Consider the following 19,872-nt stretch of genomic DNA (forward strand, 5'->3'; position numbering starts at 1 on the left):
CAATAGACAAAAATCTCAAAATTGACCAGTGCTTGTTTTCACCTGCAGTGTCTCGCCTTAAGGGCTGTAAAACGCCACAGAACCATATTTCACTTTCATACAGACTCTGAACATTACCAGTGAAATGAAAGATTTGAGAGACTTGTACCTGAAGGTTTTTGATCAGGAACTCCAGAAAGTTGCCTTGTTCTAAGGAGAGGAAATCTTTGACATGGAAGTGTTTGGTCAGCTTCCTCTCCAGAGAGGCCATATGGGCCAAGGTGAAGGATGAGTTCTGAGAGCACAGGCTGTCTTTAAGGTACTGCTTCACTTTGGCTGGGAGACAAAGAGCAGACATGTCAGTCAGGACATGGACCAAATACATCTTTAGCAGGCACTGTCAGACTAGCTTAAACAGTGTTATATGTGCTCGAAAACACTGGCTGTGTTCGAAAAGCCCTATTAACGTCCTACTCATACTAATTTTGACATAAATTTGAGTATGTTGTGGCTGTGTATGCGAGTTTTTTTCAGGCGAGAAATTCCCAGATGAGTACTTACTTCCGGGAAGGTTTTTGTGTATGGATTGATAGGTTACTTTTCCTACTCAACCGCCCCACAATGCATTGCGTCTTTTCAAACGACACAGAAGTTTTTTTTTTAATTCTTTATTGCTTCTGTAAACTTCAGCGTAAACGGTCCGACGAACCTCGCATACACAATCGATTGCTAAGTAGACAATATGTAGTATACTGTATTTTGAGTACGTAGCAGGGAGGACGTTAGGCCGTTTCGAACACAGCCACTGTCTCCAATAAAAACAAATCTTTACCTTCACTGGGGATGGACGTGGTGGAATTGTCATCTTGTCTAGTTTGTTCGTTGGTTTTGGAAGCCTTGTCTTTGGGCACCAGGTCCTGTGGGACAGCCAGGGAGCCTCCACAGATGGCCAGCTGAAACAGGGCCTTCGCCAGCCGGTTATTAGACACCTGCAGCATGAAGTCCTGGACATGCTGGATTGTAAAATTAAACAAAGGTTTGACATGTTAATGTGTGAATACAGTGTGTGTGTGTGTGTGTGTGTGTGTGTGTGTGTGTGTGTGTGTGTGTGTGTGTGTGTGTGTGTGTGTGTGTGTGTGTGTGTGTGTGTGCCTTCAACAACTTGCATCACAGGCATCACAGGCCAAGTCTGTGTCCAAAAGAAACGCTGACTAATGCCTCGTTTCCACCGAGTAGAGCGGGTCGGGTCGGAGCGGCTCAAAGCGGGACAGCTCACTTTTAAGAATCTCGGTGTTGTTTCCACCGCCGATCCTACCCTTACTGGTGGGGCGGGGTTTAGGCTTGACTGCGATAGCCGCCGCCAGAATGTGGGTCAAACTATCGGGCTGTGGAACAACTGTGGTCAAGCCAGCGGTCTCTCGTTTTTGCTTGGTCAAACCAGCCGCTTCTTTATTTATTCCCCCCATGTTGTTGTGAGCACAGAGACGGCTCGGTGCAACTGATAGAGACAGTGAGCGAACAGCGCTGGCTGCGGCAGCTACGTGACTAGCAGTGGGACACAGTGTAGCCAACTGATTCATTTAATGACGAGGAAAAACCTTATAGGTCCATGGGAAAAACACCACACAATAAACAGTGCCGTGCTCACATTTTCGCCAAAACACAAGACTCTCTTCACTCTTGCCGAGGTGACTACACAGCGGAAATTATTATTTTCGACCAACCACAGTCAAGCCAGCGGTCTCTCGTTTTTGCTTGGTCAAACCATAGATAGTATAATAAAGGGTCAAACCAGCCGCTTCTTTATTTATTCCCCCTGTGTTGTTGTGAGCGTGTATTTACTACTATCTATGGCGTAAACACACAGAGACGGCTCGGTGCAACTCATAGAGACAGTGAGCGAACAGTGCTGGCTGCGGCAGCTACGTGACTAGCAGTGGGACACAGTGTAACCAACTGATTCATTTATTGACGAGGAAAAAAACCCCACACAATAAACAGTGCTGTGCTCACATTTTCGCCAAAACACAAGACTCTCTTCACTCTTGCCGAGGTGACTACACATGGCGGAAATGATTCTTTCGACCAATCAAATGACGGCAGTGTGTAGCTCCGCCTTTTCGGCACCCTTTCAGGCGGCTAGTACCCCAACGGAGGAGTACTGAGATAGGAGCGGCTCAGAGCGGTTAGGTGCGCTTAAACCGTACCCTACCCAACTTTTGGCAAATGAAAAGCCAAACTACCCGGACCGAACCACTCCGCTCCGCTCCACTCGGTGGAAACAAGGCATAAAAGACCTCTACTACAAGCACAGTTCGGTTTGGCACAGTATCCCTAGATTTGGCCTGCCAAACCGAGCCGAACCGACCCGCACTGCCTGGTGGAAACAATGCTATACTGGTCCATTAAAAGTTTATTTAGCCAGTAGTTGGGAACTCAACTGATCCCTGTAGCTATGGTGGTCTTTCTTATTTCTGCAAAACAGGTATCCTCTGCATTTTTATCTTAAATATAGTGTGTTCTTTTGGTCTGAGGCTGGTTTCGTGGTTTAGTTTTAATTAGGGGAGTTCTTAATGCTACAGCATACAATGATGCAAAGACAAGTGTGTGCTTCCAACTTTTTATCTCAGGATGTTAGAAAACAGATGGTGGGTTAACCTTGATGTCTTATAATTAATATAATATTATTCCTAGAAGAGTAGGATCACTTCTCCAGGATAAAGATAAACCCAAAGCACAGAGGGGTAAGTGGCTGAGTATAGCCAAAAATCCAATATCTAGCAAGAATTCATCATCTTAAACTAACTATGTTTCTTAAGCCTCAATTAAAGATCAAGGAAGTATGAATGAGCTTGGAGCTGGAGAACAGCTCTGTAACTTCGTGTTATCCCCCTCGATGGTGGGTGAAATTAACATCCAGCAAAGGATGAAAAAAGCAGCATGTAAAGGTGGAGTCAGCGATTCAGGAGAATGCTTGTCGTCAAAATCACTTTTTGTTAAAATCAGCTCATGTCCCCTCACAATCTGCTACCTGTATGTACTTTGTGCATGTGAAAAAAATGAAATCCAGTGTTAATACACAGCCTAAACTGATATAAGAAGTAGCCTACAGAGAAAGCCTCGGATTCTTTGATAAAATACATTTGCCAGCGTGCGTCACCCACCTTAGCCATTTTAGGATTGAACAAGCCCTCTGCGTTTGAGAAGACGGCCAGCACCACCTCGGAGGCGGGCATGGTGGCGTAGTTTTTCCTGAGGTCGGCGCTGCCTGTGTTGGAGAGGGAGCCGGCTCCTTGCAGCGGCTCCAACACGTTCCTCTTGATCTTCCTCAGCTTATCGTTGACCTCCTCCTCCAGCTCTCTCTGGATCACCTCGGTGGACCGCTCCATGATGGCATGCTGACAGCGGTTCACCTTGGCTAAGGTCTGCGGAGGAGGAGCGTTAAAAAAAAACAAGCAGAGAGTTATACACGAGTAGACTTGTTTTTATCAACTCCCCTGCGCCCACTTTAAAGTTCACCGGATACTAAGATACTGCTACTACTCTTTCATCGGCCCACTGCAATGGAAATCAAAAGCACTTAAAAGGTGGAGTCAGTGATCCTGGCGAATGCTTGTTGTCAAATTCCCTTTTTATTCTCCAAATCAGTAAATATCTCCTAACGATTTGCTAAGAGTCCGTACTGTGTTTGCACTATATAAAAATCCAGTGTTAATACACAGCCTTGGCTCTGTAAACAGGCATGTTGCTAGATATTGTGGGTTCCCTTTTGTTTTACATACACTTTGTTAACATACCAGTTTACAGAGCCTAGGCTGTGTATTAACACTGATTTTGAGCAAGCGTTCTCCAGAATCGTTGTCTCCACCTTTATTTCACAGATAGTGTGATTAATATTTCCTGGTACATTCAACATGTTCATTATATTTAACTGAAGTGTGCCAATACTACCATGGTGTGTTAACCTATGATCACACATTCTACTAGAACAGTTACTCGTGGCCCTTCCCTAAGAATATGTTCAAACCACTCTCTGTGCTTAGCATGATGCAGTAACACGCCATAACAGCTATTTGAACATTTGTGATGGATTCGAATGTCCCCAATCCTAAAATTACAAAAAATAAACAAATGTCATGACCTGAGCTTAGTTGCAAACACAACTTCATACATGTACTTACGATCAATAACAAAGTCAGAACAGTTACAGTAGGTCATGACTCTTACCCCTATTGGCAGCCCAAGGCTGTGTATCCTCACACCCAGCTCGTAGGGAGAGTCACAGTTGTAGTGGTCAGACAGATACTTCATAAACTCAGCCAGGTCCACTCTGTGCTTGTCATGATTGCTTGGCGATCTCCTAAAATTGCGAAGTTGCTAAACAGTGGAAACAGAGTAGACACATTCAGGCAAAATAATGCAAAGTGGAAAAGTAAGACAGAGGCTTTAGGTGAATAGAGAAAACGGTCTTGTCATCAGCTTATACAAGTATCATCTTAAACTGTTAGAAAATGCTACCCTGTTGTTTTTTTTCCTTTAATTCAATTTTCAATAGTTTTTTACGGATAAGAGGGAAAGCGCAACATTGGAAGGCTTTGTTTTGCTATTGTCAGGGTTAGTTGGCCTAACTGATTTGGTTCATGTGAAAATACTGTTAATACTGTAAGATGTTATTTCAGGTGTGTTGATAATGATCTGCATTCGGCACAGCCTTGAGCGCTCTGTGGCATTTTCAGTTCGGGTAACAAAAGTTCATGTGACTCAAACATGCAATCCCAGCTGTGGGATTCCTGTTATTTCAAGCTACATGCAACAACAGCCTAAGCCACACGTTTTTTTTGTTTAGTACTGCCTTAAGGTCATTTGCATTATTTTACATGACATTCCTTACTTTATTGACATCATATAGGAACACCCCTATTGCCCTGGCATCGGGACTTCTTATAAAAGGAGAAGAATGTAGTGTTTTTGAACAGTTAGTTGATGTTTTGTGTACCGTTGTGTAGGCTTTGCACAGTACATTGCAGCTAAACATTAATAGTATTAAACTTAAATGCAAAGCCCCATCAACAATAATGAACCAACATATAATCTACAATTTGCTTGTTGGCGAATGTTTAGAACCAGTTATTTGCCACGTGACACATACCTGTAAGATGTCTATTGTCTCGATCTGGTGGATTTCATCATCCTTAGTGTTGCTGTCGATCTTGAACATGCGGTGGACGAGGGGCAGTTTGCAGAGGGGCCCCAGGTTCAACTCTTCATAGTGCTTCTTGTCCTTGAGGCCGGCCAGTGATTGGCCCAGCTCGTACAGGGTGCAGACAGACGTCACTGCTTCAGTAGACTGAGGGAAAGAGAGAGGGGGGTGGGGGGGACAAAAGGCTTAAGTAGCAGTCAACAAACATCGAGAACAAATCAAGTTAAAAGCAAATGCATGGGTGCCCACCTCTATGAACATGTTGATCTCTCTCGTGATGTACTGAAGGTCTTTGAGCGCTGGAATATTCCTGGGGTTTATCCCTGCTGCTGCCAAAGAGGGAATCTGCATCAGGAGGCACACCCGGGATGTCGCCTGAAAAGAGAGACATGACTTTAAACTCACAATATACTGTATGTAATATTCCGCCATTAGGGGGCTGAAGTTCTAGCCTGGTCCTACCAGACCATCTACTTAATTTCATTTGTACAGAAGGTCTGGAACTGCTCTATTGGCAAACGTTCACTCACTTGGAGGCGGGTGTCTGTTGAAGTTTAAAACTATTGGATCTACCCAGTGCCACTCTGGATCTGCCAACCAATCGCATAACGTTTGGGGCTTGACGTTATGTTATGCATCGGCTTCCGAGCCACTCTCTCTGTGCGCTGGCTGATTGGACCGGCAGAAATCTGGCCGGAGAAAACCTAAGAATATACCGCAGACCCAGACTGACTACTGTAGGGAAAATGAAATTTGAGCGGAAGTAGGTAGGAGGGCGGAGCCAGGCTACTGAAGTTCAATACAATAACCGGAAAATTTGCTTATTCATGGTCTTACCAAGACTTACATGTAAATATATATCCAATCCACTGCACCCAGCCAAGAAATTGTTTGAATAATATCATGTTAAACCACAACTCACTCAATACTGTATGTATTAAATAAAGAAGATATATAAAGTTTTTATGGAGGTGGAGATGGACTGACTTTGTATACCTCTGCGCCGGCGATAGCCGAAGGCCAGAGGCATTACGTTTTTAGGGTTGTCCCCTATTCTTGTGAACACAATATCTCATGAACGCTTTGAGGGATTCACTTCAAACCTGCACAAATGTCCATTCTGACTCAAGGAGAAACTGATTTTGGAGCCGCCAAGTCAAAGGTCAAAGTCACCGTGACCTCATGCCTCACAAACGCAATATCTCATGAACGCTTCTAAGGGCTTTCGTCAAATTTGGCACAAACTCACACTATGTACTTGAGGATCACATTTTGGAAGTCGAAGGTGGTTATTTCTCAGTTTTACCTTCTCTTTGGTGACCAGCTCTCCCTCTGCAGAGATCTGTCGTATGACTTCTTTCATCAGGTTGTTGACTGTCCCCTCATCCAGGACTCTTCTCCGCCCCCGCCCTGCCCCCTCCTCCTCCTCCATAGCTTCTAGTGCCCTCACGTTGGCTCCATGGACCTCTCTCAGCTGGGCGTGGTAGGCTTCTGTGAACACCGGGACATTGGGCTCTCTCGGGGATACATCATTAGCTCTGCTCTTCTTCTTCTTCTTGCTGGAGCTCACGTCGGCCCCCAGCGCTGGAAAGTCAGAGCCGGAGAGGAAGGTGGACACAGTGGCCGGCTCTTGCTGCTCTCTAACAAGAGTCTGTGCTGCTGTGGTGGAAGGACCTGGCAACACATATTCGCTTGATGAGTATGGTTAAAGTGTGGTAGGCCTGCACAATACATCGATATACAATATATCCACTGCTTGAACTACAATAAATGCTAGCCAATTCCATGTTCCGTGCATTCACACTAAGCATGTCAACACATTCGGTCAATCAGATGTAGCCTACCAGAACATGTTGTTAAGGGGGGCTTTTGTGGTGTACTGGTTGGAGCGTCCCTGGCAGAGGACCCCGGTTCGAGTCCGGCTCGGCTCGATCTCTGCATGTCAGTTCTCTCTCTTCCCCATTTCATCTCTGTCTCTCCAAATCTGTCTAATAAAAGCAAAAATACCAAAAAATAATCTTAAAAATAGCAAATGTTGTAAAGGGGGGCATGAAAGTGTTTTGCTTAAAGCCATTGTGCATAACTTCTGTTGCCCCAATGAGGAATTTTGGGTAATTATAACAACACTGTCAACACATCGCATGGAATTTAATTTCTTCCACTGTACGTCCAGGTCTTTTTTAAAGCAGTAGAATCAACAACGGAAACATTTCTAGTGCGCTTCTTGGGATTTTTCTGAGCTTCTGCGCCAGTGTAAGGGGGTGGGAACACCAGTTTATAGACACTGACATACCGAGAAATACTGGAGAGAGTTTTGTGGAGCTGATACGCTCTATCAACTTTGTGACATTCATTTATATGAAAAAGTTACGTACTATAGTTTTAAATGATCAACAAAGAATCGGCCATAAAACCATGTTGTTGGAATGGAAATAATGTATTTCATTGGATTTCATGTGAACTCAAAGCAGAAATACATTAACAGTTTAAGTATTATTATTTTTTTTTATCACAAATAGCAACAATAGCATCGCATGTTTTTCCTGATATCGCGCAGCCCCCAGTATTTGGCTACACGTTCAGGAAGCTAAACGTTGTAATGGTTAGCTACCTGCAGGCGTCTCCAGTAGAACAGGCCTGGGCACTGCTGTAGGTTCAGGTCCAATGGGCAGCTTTGTGGCTTCAGATTGAGCGGGCAGCAGCTTCTTAGGGCCGGCTGCCTCCCAGCTGTCATACAGAGACATGTACTGTGTGCGAGGGAGCTGTTCTCCATACACCTGGGAGTAGCAGCTCTGGAGCTGGTCCATTGATGGAGCAATCAGCTGGTACTTCTTCATCACCTGGAACACATCAATAAACCTTTTAACTGATCTGCTGCTTTACATGGTACAAAGGTTAAAGGGTGGCAAATGTCATGTGTGCTGTAAAGGTCGAAGCTCATTATAAGTAGGTCAGGGGCGATGATAGCCTGGAAATCGTAGGCATCATCTTTGGATAAAATATCTACCCTGGGTCTCTACTACTTACAATAGAATAAGTCTAATTAGAATTGTTGTGTCATTGTCAAATACACCTTAACATAAGAAACAAATTTAGTTAGACAATTGACGTGAAAAATGCTCAGCGGTTTATATATATATATACTTGAAGACATTACTGACCACTAAGACCCTCTGGTACAGCTCCGGATGACTCACTTTCTCAGCTGGCTTGGGCGCAGTAGAGAGTGGGTCCACAGGACAGAGAGTGTTGAATGAAGTAGCAGTGGAAATCAAAGGAGGACCTAAAAAGCTAATTGCTGCTTGAGGGGAAGGCCTATAGGCAGAGCTGACATCCACCTTTGGCATAGTGAAAAAGGGAGCGGTATTCAGTGGCTCGGCTCTCTGTGGAGTTGCAGGCCTGCTGCTGTCCTTTGTAACTTCTGCTGACTTGCCAGCTACAGACTGACTTGGAGGCTGGTGGATCCTATGGAACACTTTTTCCCCGCTCACAACCAGATCTCTTTTCAAAGATGCTACCAGGCAGTTAAGAGAATTGAAGCCCAAAGAGGCTGGAGCCAGGTTGTGGCGGTATTTCTGACTGTAGGCTATAGCCACCTTCTTCAGAAGAATACCATCTGGATGTTCTTCCATCAAGGCCACGACATTGTCCAGAACTTTCTTAATCCTCGCCTTGCCTTCTGGGAGTTTTGCTGTCGCCTTAGCTTCAGCGCCAACTCCAACTCTAGGAACGGTCCGCCTTTCACGGCAATGGTCCCTGTGTAAGACCAGCTCCCCCTCTACAACCAGATCCCTATCAAGAGAGGACACCAGGCCCGCCGTGGAATTGAAGCCCAAGGTGGATAAGGTCAGGTTCTGGCCGTATGTCTGGCCGTAGAATATAGACAGCTTCTTCAGGGGGATCCCATCTGGATGCTGCTTAACCATGGCCAATATATTCTCCAGAATCTTCTCCATCTTTAGTAATGCTACATCAGGGGAACAGAGAACACTGTTAACGGTAAACATTGCAAAGTAGTTGTCAAAATAATTGAATATCTCCTCATGATCCAGCGTACTGTATGCAAACTGCTAAAAAAAATCCATTGTTTATACACAGCCTAGGCTCTGTGAACTGGAATGTAAACAAAGGGGCCTACCAACATGTCCGTTTACAGAGCCACTAAACACTAAAAAAAATTCAGGCGTGAACACTGCACCGCAAATGTAGCAGATCATGAGGAGGTATTCACTTATTTTGACAAAAAGTGATTTTGACAACAAGCATTCTCCAGAATGTGCTTTAAAACAAACAAAAACCTATACACACAGAGGGAAAAGAGGCAAATATATATTGTGATCCCCAACTGTATCAAAGTTCAGTAGGCCATTTTCAGAGCAGACACTGACATGTCATAGCAGGTTTTATTAAAAAATAATTGAAGAATGGCTGAATTCCAACAAGCTTTTGGGTTTGAGGATCCTGCTAATGCGCACGCTGAGGCACTATCAAACTGTCAAGAGTCATTGGGACTCTTGAATAGAACTGCCTCCTCGTTAATGTTACCACAAAGCCCTGGGATGTCCTCGAAAACTGACCGTACAAACATTTGATTTAATAAGCAAATTTCGATACTTGACAGCTTTGCGATATTCACAGTTTTGACAGTAATATGACACTATTGTAAACGATTTCCCAGCCCTGGTTAATATTCCTGTAATTTTTTTTACAAAGACTAAACACCTGCAACGAAAGGCTAAAAACCAGCAAATCCTTCCCCTTTATCATACTCAACTTTCACAATGTAAAACCAAGTAGCCAATACTTTATAATGAGAAGACAAACAAAAGCCATCGACTGTAGTTGCTCCCAACACAGGCACACCCAATGTGAACGTATCTTTTAATGACCTTACATACAAGGCAATACAAGGCAACACGAAAAAGTTCAAAAGGTTTACACTTATCAACCCATCTATGATACTACCCCCAACTGGTCAAAAATGGAATTACTTTTTGGATTTCTTCAATCATTATTATTATTTTTGTTTTAGTATTATTTTCGTTATACCAGGGCATGAACATAACATTACCATGAGTCATTTGTGTACCAAAACATGACAACGGCAATACAACTACGTAGCCTAGATTAGTTTTCCAAGATGAACTAGACAGCAAAAAGTTGCATTAAGAATAAGCACAGAGCGAAGTTTGGATCCATCTTACCTGTTAGTTCAGTTCAATTGACAAGATGTGCTGTTCATCTCCCTCAGAAATGACACTACTGCTTATGAACCAGAAACCTTTGTCTATTAGCTCCTCCTCCTCTGTTTCCTTTTGAGCACAATCCCAGAGAAAGGAAAGTGAAACTAACTCATCCTAGCCAATGGCTGAACGCCCCCCACTTTCATATTCTTAGAAATGGTGAGGCCTCACTAGGCAAGAGCATAGAAACAGCAGGTGTTTATGTGTGTGTGTGTGTGTGTGTGTGTGTGTGTGTGTGTGTGTGTGTGTGTGTGTGTGTGTGTGTGTGTACTCCCTCTCATGGCTTACAGTAAACCTATTTGTCTGAGGCAGTGTCTCATTTATGAGTCTGTTTGTATGTTTTTCTTTAGGATGTCTACTAAGACACAAACTTAACAATGCAATAGTGATGGTATGGTACTGATAAAAGAGAGAAAAACAGCTATGTCAGTAGGGGGGTGATGTCATTGAGGAAGGGAGGGGATATAAACACTGTGGCCTTGAGTTTCACATTCCTGGCTTGCCTGAGGGCTGATTAACCCAAAATGCTGTGTAATAAACCATGTGACCATGTAAAAGCTGTTTATAGCCCAGTGAGTGTCACTGGTGGAAAAACTGTACCTAAGGAAACGAAACCCAGGGTAAGAAAATAACCCCACTTTGGCCCTACAGCAGATTCCTGGAGAATTGATTGCAAAGCTCCCTCACTAACCCCTTTTGAATAATTACACAAGCTACAATGGCCTTCAAGTAAAATAAGCTAGTTACTAAAGATGGCATCCTCCACCGTTGCATCAAGTCTTACCACAGTCTCAATTGATGAGGTGAAGATGTACAGTATATAGATATTTGTTCTATAGTACTTCGCCTTCCAACAGGTGCATTTCCCCAGGACACCCACTATACTGTACATAAAACACATACGGCCGTTTACTTTGTTGTTCTGTGTAGAATCATGGCAGTACTCCATGGCAGCCTCCATGTAAGATGTCCCAAAAGGCTCACTCTAAGGTCATTTTAGTAATGACAACTTGTATCTTCAAGCAATTACAGTTAATAAAATAAACTTAAGAATATTATATTTCATTTCTACCAAGTACTGTATGAAAAATGCCAATAATAATAATAATCTACACACTGACTGCACCTTTAACATAGTCACGTTAGCACATCTACCGAATCTTCCGACCTAACAGGAATGGTCGGCTGAGGTATTCACTGTGCAACTATTACCGGCTTCCCACATTCCGTTCCATTTCCTCCTGTCTACCAGTGACTGTAAAACAGAGTGGATGGCAAAACCAGTGCTATATATTTATTCAGTGTGACAAAACAACAACAAGAAAACACTTTGATGGCTATAACATGATTATACAACTTGGAACAGGGCACGGACAGAGCACCACCCATGATGGTGCCGCTGTGCAAACAAACATATGCCAAGAAATGACAACACAACAGCCATAAAAGATGTTGCTATCACTAGAAGACTGACAATAAAGGAGCACTCCACCTATTAAGCATTGCACTCCTATGACATTCCCTGCTTTCCAAATCGCATACTCTTTCTTTGTACCATTCTACACACTACAGCTGACCATAAAAAGTGCATGCAGTAGGCACACATTTGGGACATACATTTACTTATTTTTTTCATCGTAAAATCGTTCCTTGAACTTGCCTCTTGCTTATATATCTGTTGCATTATAATACGTCCGGAGGAACAAAGTTGATGCATCGGAAGCATCAACACAATCTTCTTTCTTGTCAAAACCTGGCACTGACAAGTTCAATCGCAGAGTTGGTTGTGTTATGCTAGCAGTAGTAGGTAATGTAGCCTCGAGCTGCTAACGCTAACCTCAAGCAGAGATGAGAAGCATCACTAGCCCAGCAGTGCTTTCTCGGTAGTGCTACTTGTCACACACAATTGAATTCTTTGAATTTAAGGCGACCTTGAGAGCTTTTGAAAGGCGCCTCGAAATAAAATTTATTATTATTATTATTATTATTATTATTAAACTTGTCTGCTTCCAGAACAACACAAAGCAAGGTTTGCAATGAGTCAGGAAGTTCCATGAAAACAGATACAGTATGTGCAAAGAAATGAATGATCAGCCGGAGAACTGGTAAAAACAAGCCATGGGCAACAACGTACCTTGCTTGGGTTGGGTCAGGAGATGACTAAGGTGCTCAGCGTGTCTCAACTTCTCTCCTCCCTTCAGTCAGTGCAGTAGCTAACAACATGGGGAAAGCCCTGCAATTAACAAGAAGGAAAATAAATTCATGACATACAATAGTGTGTGTGTGTGTGTGTGTGTGTGTGTGTGTGTGTGTGTGTGTGTGTGTGTGTGTGTGTGTGTGTGTGTGTGTAAAATAGACTGTATATAACAGATGCAGATGCAAAATCAAAAGTAATCTTAACAGCCAAAACATTATGTCACACCCAGGGAACTGTAACCTGTTGAACCTCATCTACTTGACCGGCACAGTAACCCACTGACCCAGCGTTGATGACAGACAGACAGAAAGACAGACAGAAACACACAGACAGACAGACAGACAGACAGACAGACAGACAGACAGACAGACAGACACACACACACACACACACACACACACACACACACACACACACACACACACACACACACATGGCGGTTCCCAACCTACTGTGCAGCAGTGCAATAAGTGGTGATGCATCCACATACAGCAATGCAAGACTGTGCTTACTCTCAAAGAAAGGTGGTCAAATAGAAATGTCAATTTATATAACCCTTCCAGCAATAGCTAAGAGAGCATACTAGTAATTCCACACTTACTGAAATTTGCCCCAAAAAAAGATACTGTAAATGAGAGAGTGAAAGGTTATAACAGAGTGCTATTTGGGAGTAAATGATAATAAAGATGTTGCAAAATATTTTTTCATTCAAGGAAATCTTAAAGCAAACCTAATACGGTTAGATAACTAGAAAGTAGCAAGCGACTCCTGTCAGACGTATTGTTAATGCATCTAGCTGGAAAGCGCGTGCAGCCAGAGACAAAAGGTCCCTACAAAATAACTTTCAACAACTGTGTGAACCTACGTTCTAGTAATACTATCAAACTTAATAGCAGAAACTACTTCAATGGGTGACTGCCTCTCCATGTACCTGTTATTGTGCCAACCCTTTGGCTGCAGCAGTCGTGTGTGTTTCTTTGCGTTCATTCAACATCCTCAGTCTGTGTGCTACAGGAATTAACCATGGTTATGCATAACCTGTGTATAACCAATGGGGCCGTTTGCTTTAGCTAGCGGACCTGATGTGCTGGCTAGCGCTAGCAAATAATAGCACAAACATTATGATATAACTTTAAATGTATCATAGCAGTCGAGCAACAACGAGCGTCAAAATGGCCGTTTGCATACCTTAAGTATTCCGTCACCTTAACATTATTGCAAGTAAATACCATTTGGTACAAAGGTAACTCAATAGATGTTTATATTGTTAGCCGCTGCTAGCCTGGTACCTAGCTCATGTTATGCCGCGTTTGCGAACACGACAAATCATAGTAAATTAGAACTCTAGTTTTTTAATGGCTCATGGGCATGGGCATACAAATGCTCTTAAATAGCCTTCACTTCACCCCACACAGTATTGTTCATACCAGCTCTCTGTTTGTATATGTTTCTTGAGATTTTTTTTTCTTGTCCACTAGCCTATTTATTCTTGTTCGTGAATATTTATCACCAATAGGCTTTCTTAATAGAGAAAAAGATGTCTTCTAAATAAGGCTGGGCCACCACATAAGGGGTGGATTTATTTACCTCTGTATCCCAACAAATCAACTGATTACCATTACCTGAGTATTCTCAGTTATCGGAGTATTGTGGTCATAAACGTGCTCAAGTGTGCGAGAAAGAACTTGTGTGTCTTCCAAAGGGTGCACCTGACTTCACCCGCCGTGTCCACCAGGTGTCAGTAGAATTACATCACACAGTCCTACTGTTTCCTGTGTGGGTAGTACTTTTAATATACAGTCTATGTCTATTAGTTAGTTCAATTGCTTCCAAGGAAAAACATCCAGATAGGCCACTCCCACAAGAGTGTTCAGCTATTGTACAATTAACAGCTCAGTCTCAATGGCAAATAAAATGTTCAATTTATTTCATTCTCCATTTATTTTTATAGCCAATGAATACATCATGGATGTCAGTACTACCTGCCAGCTGGAGCCAATCAAACTTATGGTAGAATCTGAATATGATATCTGAAGTTGATAACAATTCTGGTCAAGGTCTGCATTTTGTGAGAAATTTTGGCTTAAGACAATAACAAACAACAAAAGTGTTTCGATTTTTAGACTCACTGTGTTTAACACTTAATCGTCAAAAGTTGTTATTGATATGCAACAAATTTCACCTCTACTCTTATGAACAGCCTGTTTTTAACCAAACGGATGTACGACTATCGCTCCGCTTTTGTTTTTCAACATGACTTTGCTATTGGACTCCACACTGCAGTGTCGAAGGTGTTCCAAGACACCAGCTTTCAGCTCAGGTGAGGCTGTCTTGCTGAATTCCAGCACATGAGTGACAAAATCAAGCAGCAGCTCCCCCCTCTCATTCCCCTCAGTGAAACACTCTGTGATATCCACTTGATTTGGCAGCTCGTAGCTCTGGTAGCTCACTCCCTTGGAGTCCAGGAAGCTTTTGATGTCTTCACAGGTCACGGTCATACTCATGTCTGTGAGAGGGAGCGTGTTCTCGTAGGTCTTCCAAAACTTTATCCAAGCGTCATCTTGTGAATCCATTGACTTACAACAGGCTTGCATGATGAGAAGCTTCCCATTGTTGTCAAGGAGGCTCTGGAAGAAGCTGATGACCGCTCTAGGATCCTTCACATAGTACAGCATCTGTCAATGTCACCACAGACAATGAGTTGGTAACTGGATTCATAGAACACCTCATTGTAATGTTATGCCAGACAGATGTGCTAATAGGATTCAATGTCGTGGTAATGCCAACAAAACCAACCTGTATCATGTGAATGAAGTCAAACTTCTTTGTCATCTTTTTCACCTTCCACTGCTCCTCAAACTCAGAGGCAGTCATCTGGGTCCAGGTAAACTTGATGTGGTCTAAACCTGGTGTCTGTGACACCAACGCTGCATCAACAGACACAGAACAGAGATTTGCAATGTTATTGCTACAAAACTGTATTTAGACAATACTTTTACAACATCATAAATATGAATCTGTATTGATAGGCCATGTTGCTTTGTATGAATGATGTGACACGAGAAGAGTAAAACATAACTAACTCAATTCAACAGTCAACACACACACACACACACACACACACACACACACACACACACACACACACGCACACACACACACACAAATTTGCATTATAAATTCACTTAAATTCACTTACCAATTTACCTCCAACTTTCATTATAAAGTTGTTGCATACATGTTGTTTTTGTGTAATACCTGGTGATAGAAGTGCTGTGCATTATTAGGTAAAGAACTGTGTAGTTCAGTGTCTGTCTATATTCTATATATATATTTCTTCTAAGTAGAAAGTTGAGTGCAGCAGGTGGAATGGCAGTGTTTAATAAACATGTCAAAATGTGTCTGAGTGTGATAAGAATAGAAAACAAGGGTGAAGGAGGAGATATAAAAGGAGATTGTTGGGGGGCGCCCTTAGCTCAGTTGGTAGGGCGTCCCCCCCATGGGCCTCGGCCAGCAGCGGATCGATACCAGCCCGCGGTCGTTCTCTGCATGTCACTCCCCTCTCTGCGCCATTTCAACTCTGTCTCTACACTATCAATAAAGCATAAAAATGCCAAAAAGATATCTTAAAAAAAAGGAGATTGTGTGTGTAACTTGTTGGATCTTCAGATCTAGTGTCTGTGTTTTAATAAAAGTAGTAAGGCATTTCAGAAAGGACATTTTTTTTCAAGATCATTTCTGCTACAGAAGTAATACAAGTATAACTACAGGCCAAGAGAGCTGCAGACTTGGAGCCAGTAGGGATTTAGTCTTTAACTCAAAGACACCACAGATATGTGGATACTTGCTGACACATGGGGGCTTGAATCTGGGACTGGTGGTTAATGTATACGTTTGAAATTCTAAATCAGCCTGAAAATGTAGTCTCTGCATAACAAATACAGTATATAACACAAAGTAAGATGTATGTCCCATCTTCGCTGTGAAATCAAACATTGAAAGATATTTTGGGGGTTGAAGATACATACTCTTATCCCGTATGGATTTGTGATATGGGAGATAAAGGCCGTATACCTTTGAAGTTCTGGAGCTGCTTGTTGTTTGGCTCCACCACCTCGTAATCCACTGTCACCCCTGGGTGCTTCAGACGGAGCTCGGAGAGAATCTCTAGATCGATCTCACCTGCAGGGTCATCAACATAGTTTTTATGTGAGAAAAAAAGTCATTGTGTTCTCCTTCACCCGCACAGTACAAAAAACGTAATGTATATCTGATACACACTGCAACGTGTCAACTTCAGTTTGAACTACAACATGATCAACTGTCCATGGCTAAATGAGGTTAAACGGAATCGTGAACATTTGGTTTGGAGTTACGTTTTTTTTTTTTTTCAGGCGAGTGTGGAGATATTATCTAATCCACCATAGTCTTGGGTCTTCCTACTCCCAGCTGGACTTGCCTGGAGCACCTCTGTTCAGTTTGGAGGCGCCCATACAGTATATCCTATCCACCTCCAACTGGCTCCTTTTCATGCAAAGGAGCAGCGGCACTAGTCCACGATCCTCACGCAAGACTGAACGTCTCACCCTATCTCTAAGGAAGACGCCAGCCACCCTCTTGAGGATACCCATTTCGGCCGCTTGTACCAGGGAATCTTGTACCTGCAATCTAGTCCTTTGTTTGAGCGTGGGAAAGTTTTATCACGACAGATCCAGTGAGTGTTGAAGGACAGAGAGCGATAATACCATCAGGACCATGTTGTGGATCGAGTGGTTCACACGGTAATGGCGGACTTGAGAGTGATCAACTGGTTACTTTATTGAGGGAATAGTTACAGGGTTGCTTACAGCCAATTTTAGGACGTCCTGACATGCATGAGCAAACAACAAGGAAGCTTTGTTTACTCAAATCCCCACATGTATATTAGACTCACATCTCACATTCCCTGACTTGTCTTTCCCAGAACTGCGGAATAAAAACCATTTCTGCTTAACCCCAATGATCAAATAGTCATCTAGAACAGCTTATTAAGAGTACAGCGATTGGTTGGCCCTGAACATTGACACCCTTACCCCATATAGGCTACTCATGTATAACTTTCCAGGGTATACCTCCTAGTCATATTACCCAGTCATAAGCTTCTCTGGATCCACAAAGCATGTGTATAGAGACAGCATGGACATAAAAGCAGGCCCCCCTCCAATATTACATTTGCAGTAAAAGTCAAAGTGTCCTAGATAGATGGTCTATTCTTACCGGATCCACTTCCAACTCCAATGACATTTAGATGGGACTTTCCATCTACAACGCTGAGAGGAAGAGCAGATTTCGTATGAGGCACCAACTTTTTTATCTTTTTTTTTAAATATTTTGTGTGTGTGGCATTTCTCAAGTTTTATTAAACAGTATTAAGAGACAGATACTGGCGCTGTAGTGGTAAGAGCGCATGGTTAGTTTACTAAACCTCCATTTCTATTGTTCCTTCTTTAGTAAAGATGGTGGACTAAAACACATCGCTTCCAACTGCACCTTGGATAATAAAACATGCCCTTACATGTAGCCCTTCGGAGTTTTTAGCCCATTTGAAGCTAATGTACTTGCGTGATTCTTGTTGTTATGGGTTTGTACCCTCATGGTTGAATGCACTTATTGGAACTGTCAGCTAAGTGAAATGTAACACAGCATACCACTCTAAAAGCTATCTGCTATTCCATTCTAACATATAGGCTATATTCAACTGAACCCTCAGTATTCATTTATCTTTGCAATGGTATGGTCATGAGGTTTTCCTCGTAGTGTGTGTGTGTGGTAAAATTACCTGGCCAGTATACCTGACAGCGTACTGTGGATGAAATCCTTCGCACACTGATGCTCAGTGGAACGCTCCAGATAAAGCTGGTAGGATCTCTGGTACCTGCCTTCATCATGAATCAGACTCTTTAGTGAAGATGCCATCGCAAACAATCTGGCAAAAACACAATTAAATAGTAGGCTATAAATACCAGCAAACCTTTCCATCCACAGCCAATGAAGCCGGATCTGCAAATTGTGTGTGTATGTGTGTGTCTTCATTTTCTCACTTCTCTTTTCATTTTTAAAATTAGTCTTTCACGTCACAGTTTCATTTCACCCATTTTTATTAAATAATTGTTGTCACTTTCTATGGAGCCTTTTGAGTGAAAAAAAAGATCCATAACCTTCACACTTGTAGCAACAGTCCATTACATATGCTAAATGTCATCACTACATGACTATATTTAGGCTATCAGATTGACTTTCAATTAATCAGATCAGAACTTACATGTAGAGTGTTAGCGAGTGAGTCCAAGAAGCTATGCAGGCCAGGCCCTCTAGGAAGGATTTCCAAAGAGATCTGACCAGAGAGAGAGAGAGAGAGAGAGAGAGAGAGAGAGAGAGAGAGAGAGAGAGAGAGAGGAAACGCATGTAGTCTACGCTACGCTGACAACAAGTAGCTGTGTGTGTGTGTGTGTGTGTGTGTGTGTGTGTGTGTGTGTGTGTGTGTGTGTGTGTGTGTGTGTGTGTGTGTGCGTGTGTGTCCAAGATGAACTAGACAACAAAAAGTTGCATTAAGAATAAGAACAGAGCGAAGTTTGGATCCATCTTACCTGTTAGTTCAGTTCAATTGACAAGATGTGCTGTTCATCTCCCTCAGAAATGACGCTACTATGAACCAGAAACCTTTGTGTATTAGCTCCTCCTCCTCTGTTTCCTTTTGAGCACAATCCCAGAGAAAGGAAAGTGAAACTAACTAATCCTAGCCAATGGCTGAACCGGGCTGAACGGCCACCACTTTCTTAGAAATGGTGAGGCCTCACTATGCAGGCAAGAGCATAGAAACAGCAGGTGTTTATGTGTGTGTGTGTGTGTGTGTGTGTGTGTGTGTGTGTGTGTGTGTGTGTGTGTGTGTGTGTGTGTGTGTGTGTGTGTGTGTGTGTGTGTGTGTGTGTGTGTGTGTGTGTGTGTGTGTGTGTGTGTGTGTGTGTGTGTGGCTCGATGGTGCCTGAAGCTGACTGGAAGGCACTATCTGTAACCCTAACCATAACCTCAACTGTTGTCCTCCTAAACACCGTGTGTATTTTTATGTGTGCGTGCGTGCGTGCGTGTGTGTGTGTGTGTGCGTGTGTAAAAGTATCATAACAGTGGATGAGGGGCAAAGCAGAGGCGCTGCCTAAATTAGTCTAAAATGTATTTAGGATACATTCTAGTAGGCTAGCCTACCAGGTGCCTTTCCC

The 19,872-nt window shown here is 42.8% G+C and overlaps 2 protein-coding genes across 5 annotated transcripts in view; both read right to left on the minus strand.

Annotated features, from left to right (window-relative positions):
* Positions 1–13,926, minus strand: part of LOC307267382 (uncharacterized protein) — a 49,812-nt gene extending 35,886 nt beyond the window's left edge. Inside the window, exons 1-12 of one of the 3 annotated variants that reach the window (XM_080049697.1) lie at positions 13,808–13,926; positions 12,557–12,655; positions 8,341–9,146; positions 7,791–8,019; positions 7,024–7,167; positions 6,486–6,853; positions 5,429–5,554; positions 5,129–5,326; positions 4,207–4,356; positions 3,144–3,404; positions 812–992; positions 149–315 (exon numbers count right to left, since the gene is read on the minus strand). In XM_080049697.1, the coding sequence (XP_079905823.1) occupies positions 149–315; positions 812–992; positions 3,144–3,404; positions 4,207–4,356; positions 5,129–5,326; positions 5,429–5,554; positions 6,486–6,853; positions 7,024–7,167; positions 7,791–8,019; positions 8,341–9,135 (2,619 nt within the window). In that variant the 5' untranslated portion in view covers positions 9,136–9,146; positions 12,557–12,655; positions 13,808–13,926. Of the gene's footprint in view, positions 1–148; positions 316–811; positions 993–3,143; positions 3,405–4,206; positions 4,357–5,128; positions 5,327–5,428; positions 5,555–6,485; positions 6,854–7,023; positions 7,168–7,790; positions 8,020–8,340; positions 9,147–10,383; positions 10,455–12,556; positions 12,656–13,807 lie in introns of those variants that run through there. The other 2 variants (XM_080049698.1, XM_080049696.1) reach the window with 2 other exon arrangements.
* Positions 13,927–14,530: 604 nt separating this feature from the next.
* On the minus strand, positions 14,531–19,324 carry LOC307266967 (histamine N-methyltransferase-like). 2 transcript variants are annotated; one of them, XM_080049111.1, is made up of 7 exons: positions 19,246–19,324; positions 18,921–18,992; positions 18,438–18,584; positions 17,876–17,928; positions 16,694–16,801; positions 15,416–15,546; positions 14,531–15,294 (listed from the first exon to the last, which is right to left on the minus strand). In XM_080049111.1, the coding sequence occupies exons 3-7, from the start codon at positions 18,572–18,574 to the stop codon at positions 14,827–14,829; spliced, it is 897 nt and encodes a 298-aa protein (XP_079905237.1). In that variant the 5' UTR covers positions 18,575–18,584; positions 18,921–18,992; positions 19,246–19,324; the 3' UTR covers positions 14,531–14,826. The 2 variants fall into 2 exon arrangements, with proteins under 2 accessions (XP_079905237.1, XP_079905236.1); XM_080049110.1 differs by lacking the exon at positions 18,921–18,992 and having other exon boundaries at positions 19,246–19,305.
* Between the last annotated feature and the right edge of the window lie 548 nt (positions 19,325–19,872).

Source organism: Ammodytes marinus (genome assembly GCF_949987685.1).
Source record: "Ammodytes marinus genome assembly, chromosome: 20".
NCBI lineage: Eukaryota > Metazoa > Chordata > Actinopteri > Uranoscopiformes > Ammodytidae > Ammodytes > Ammodytes marinus.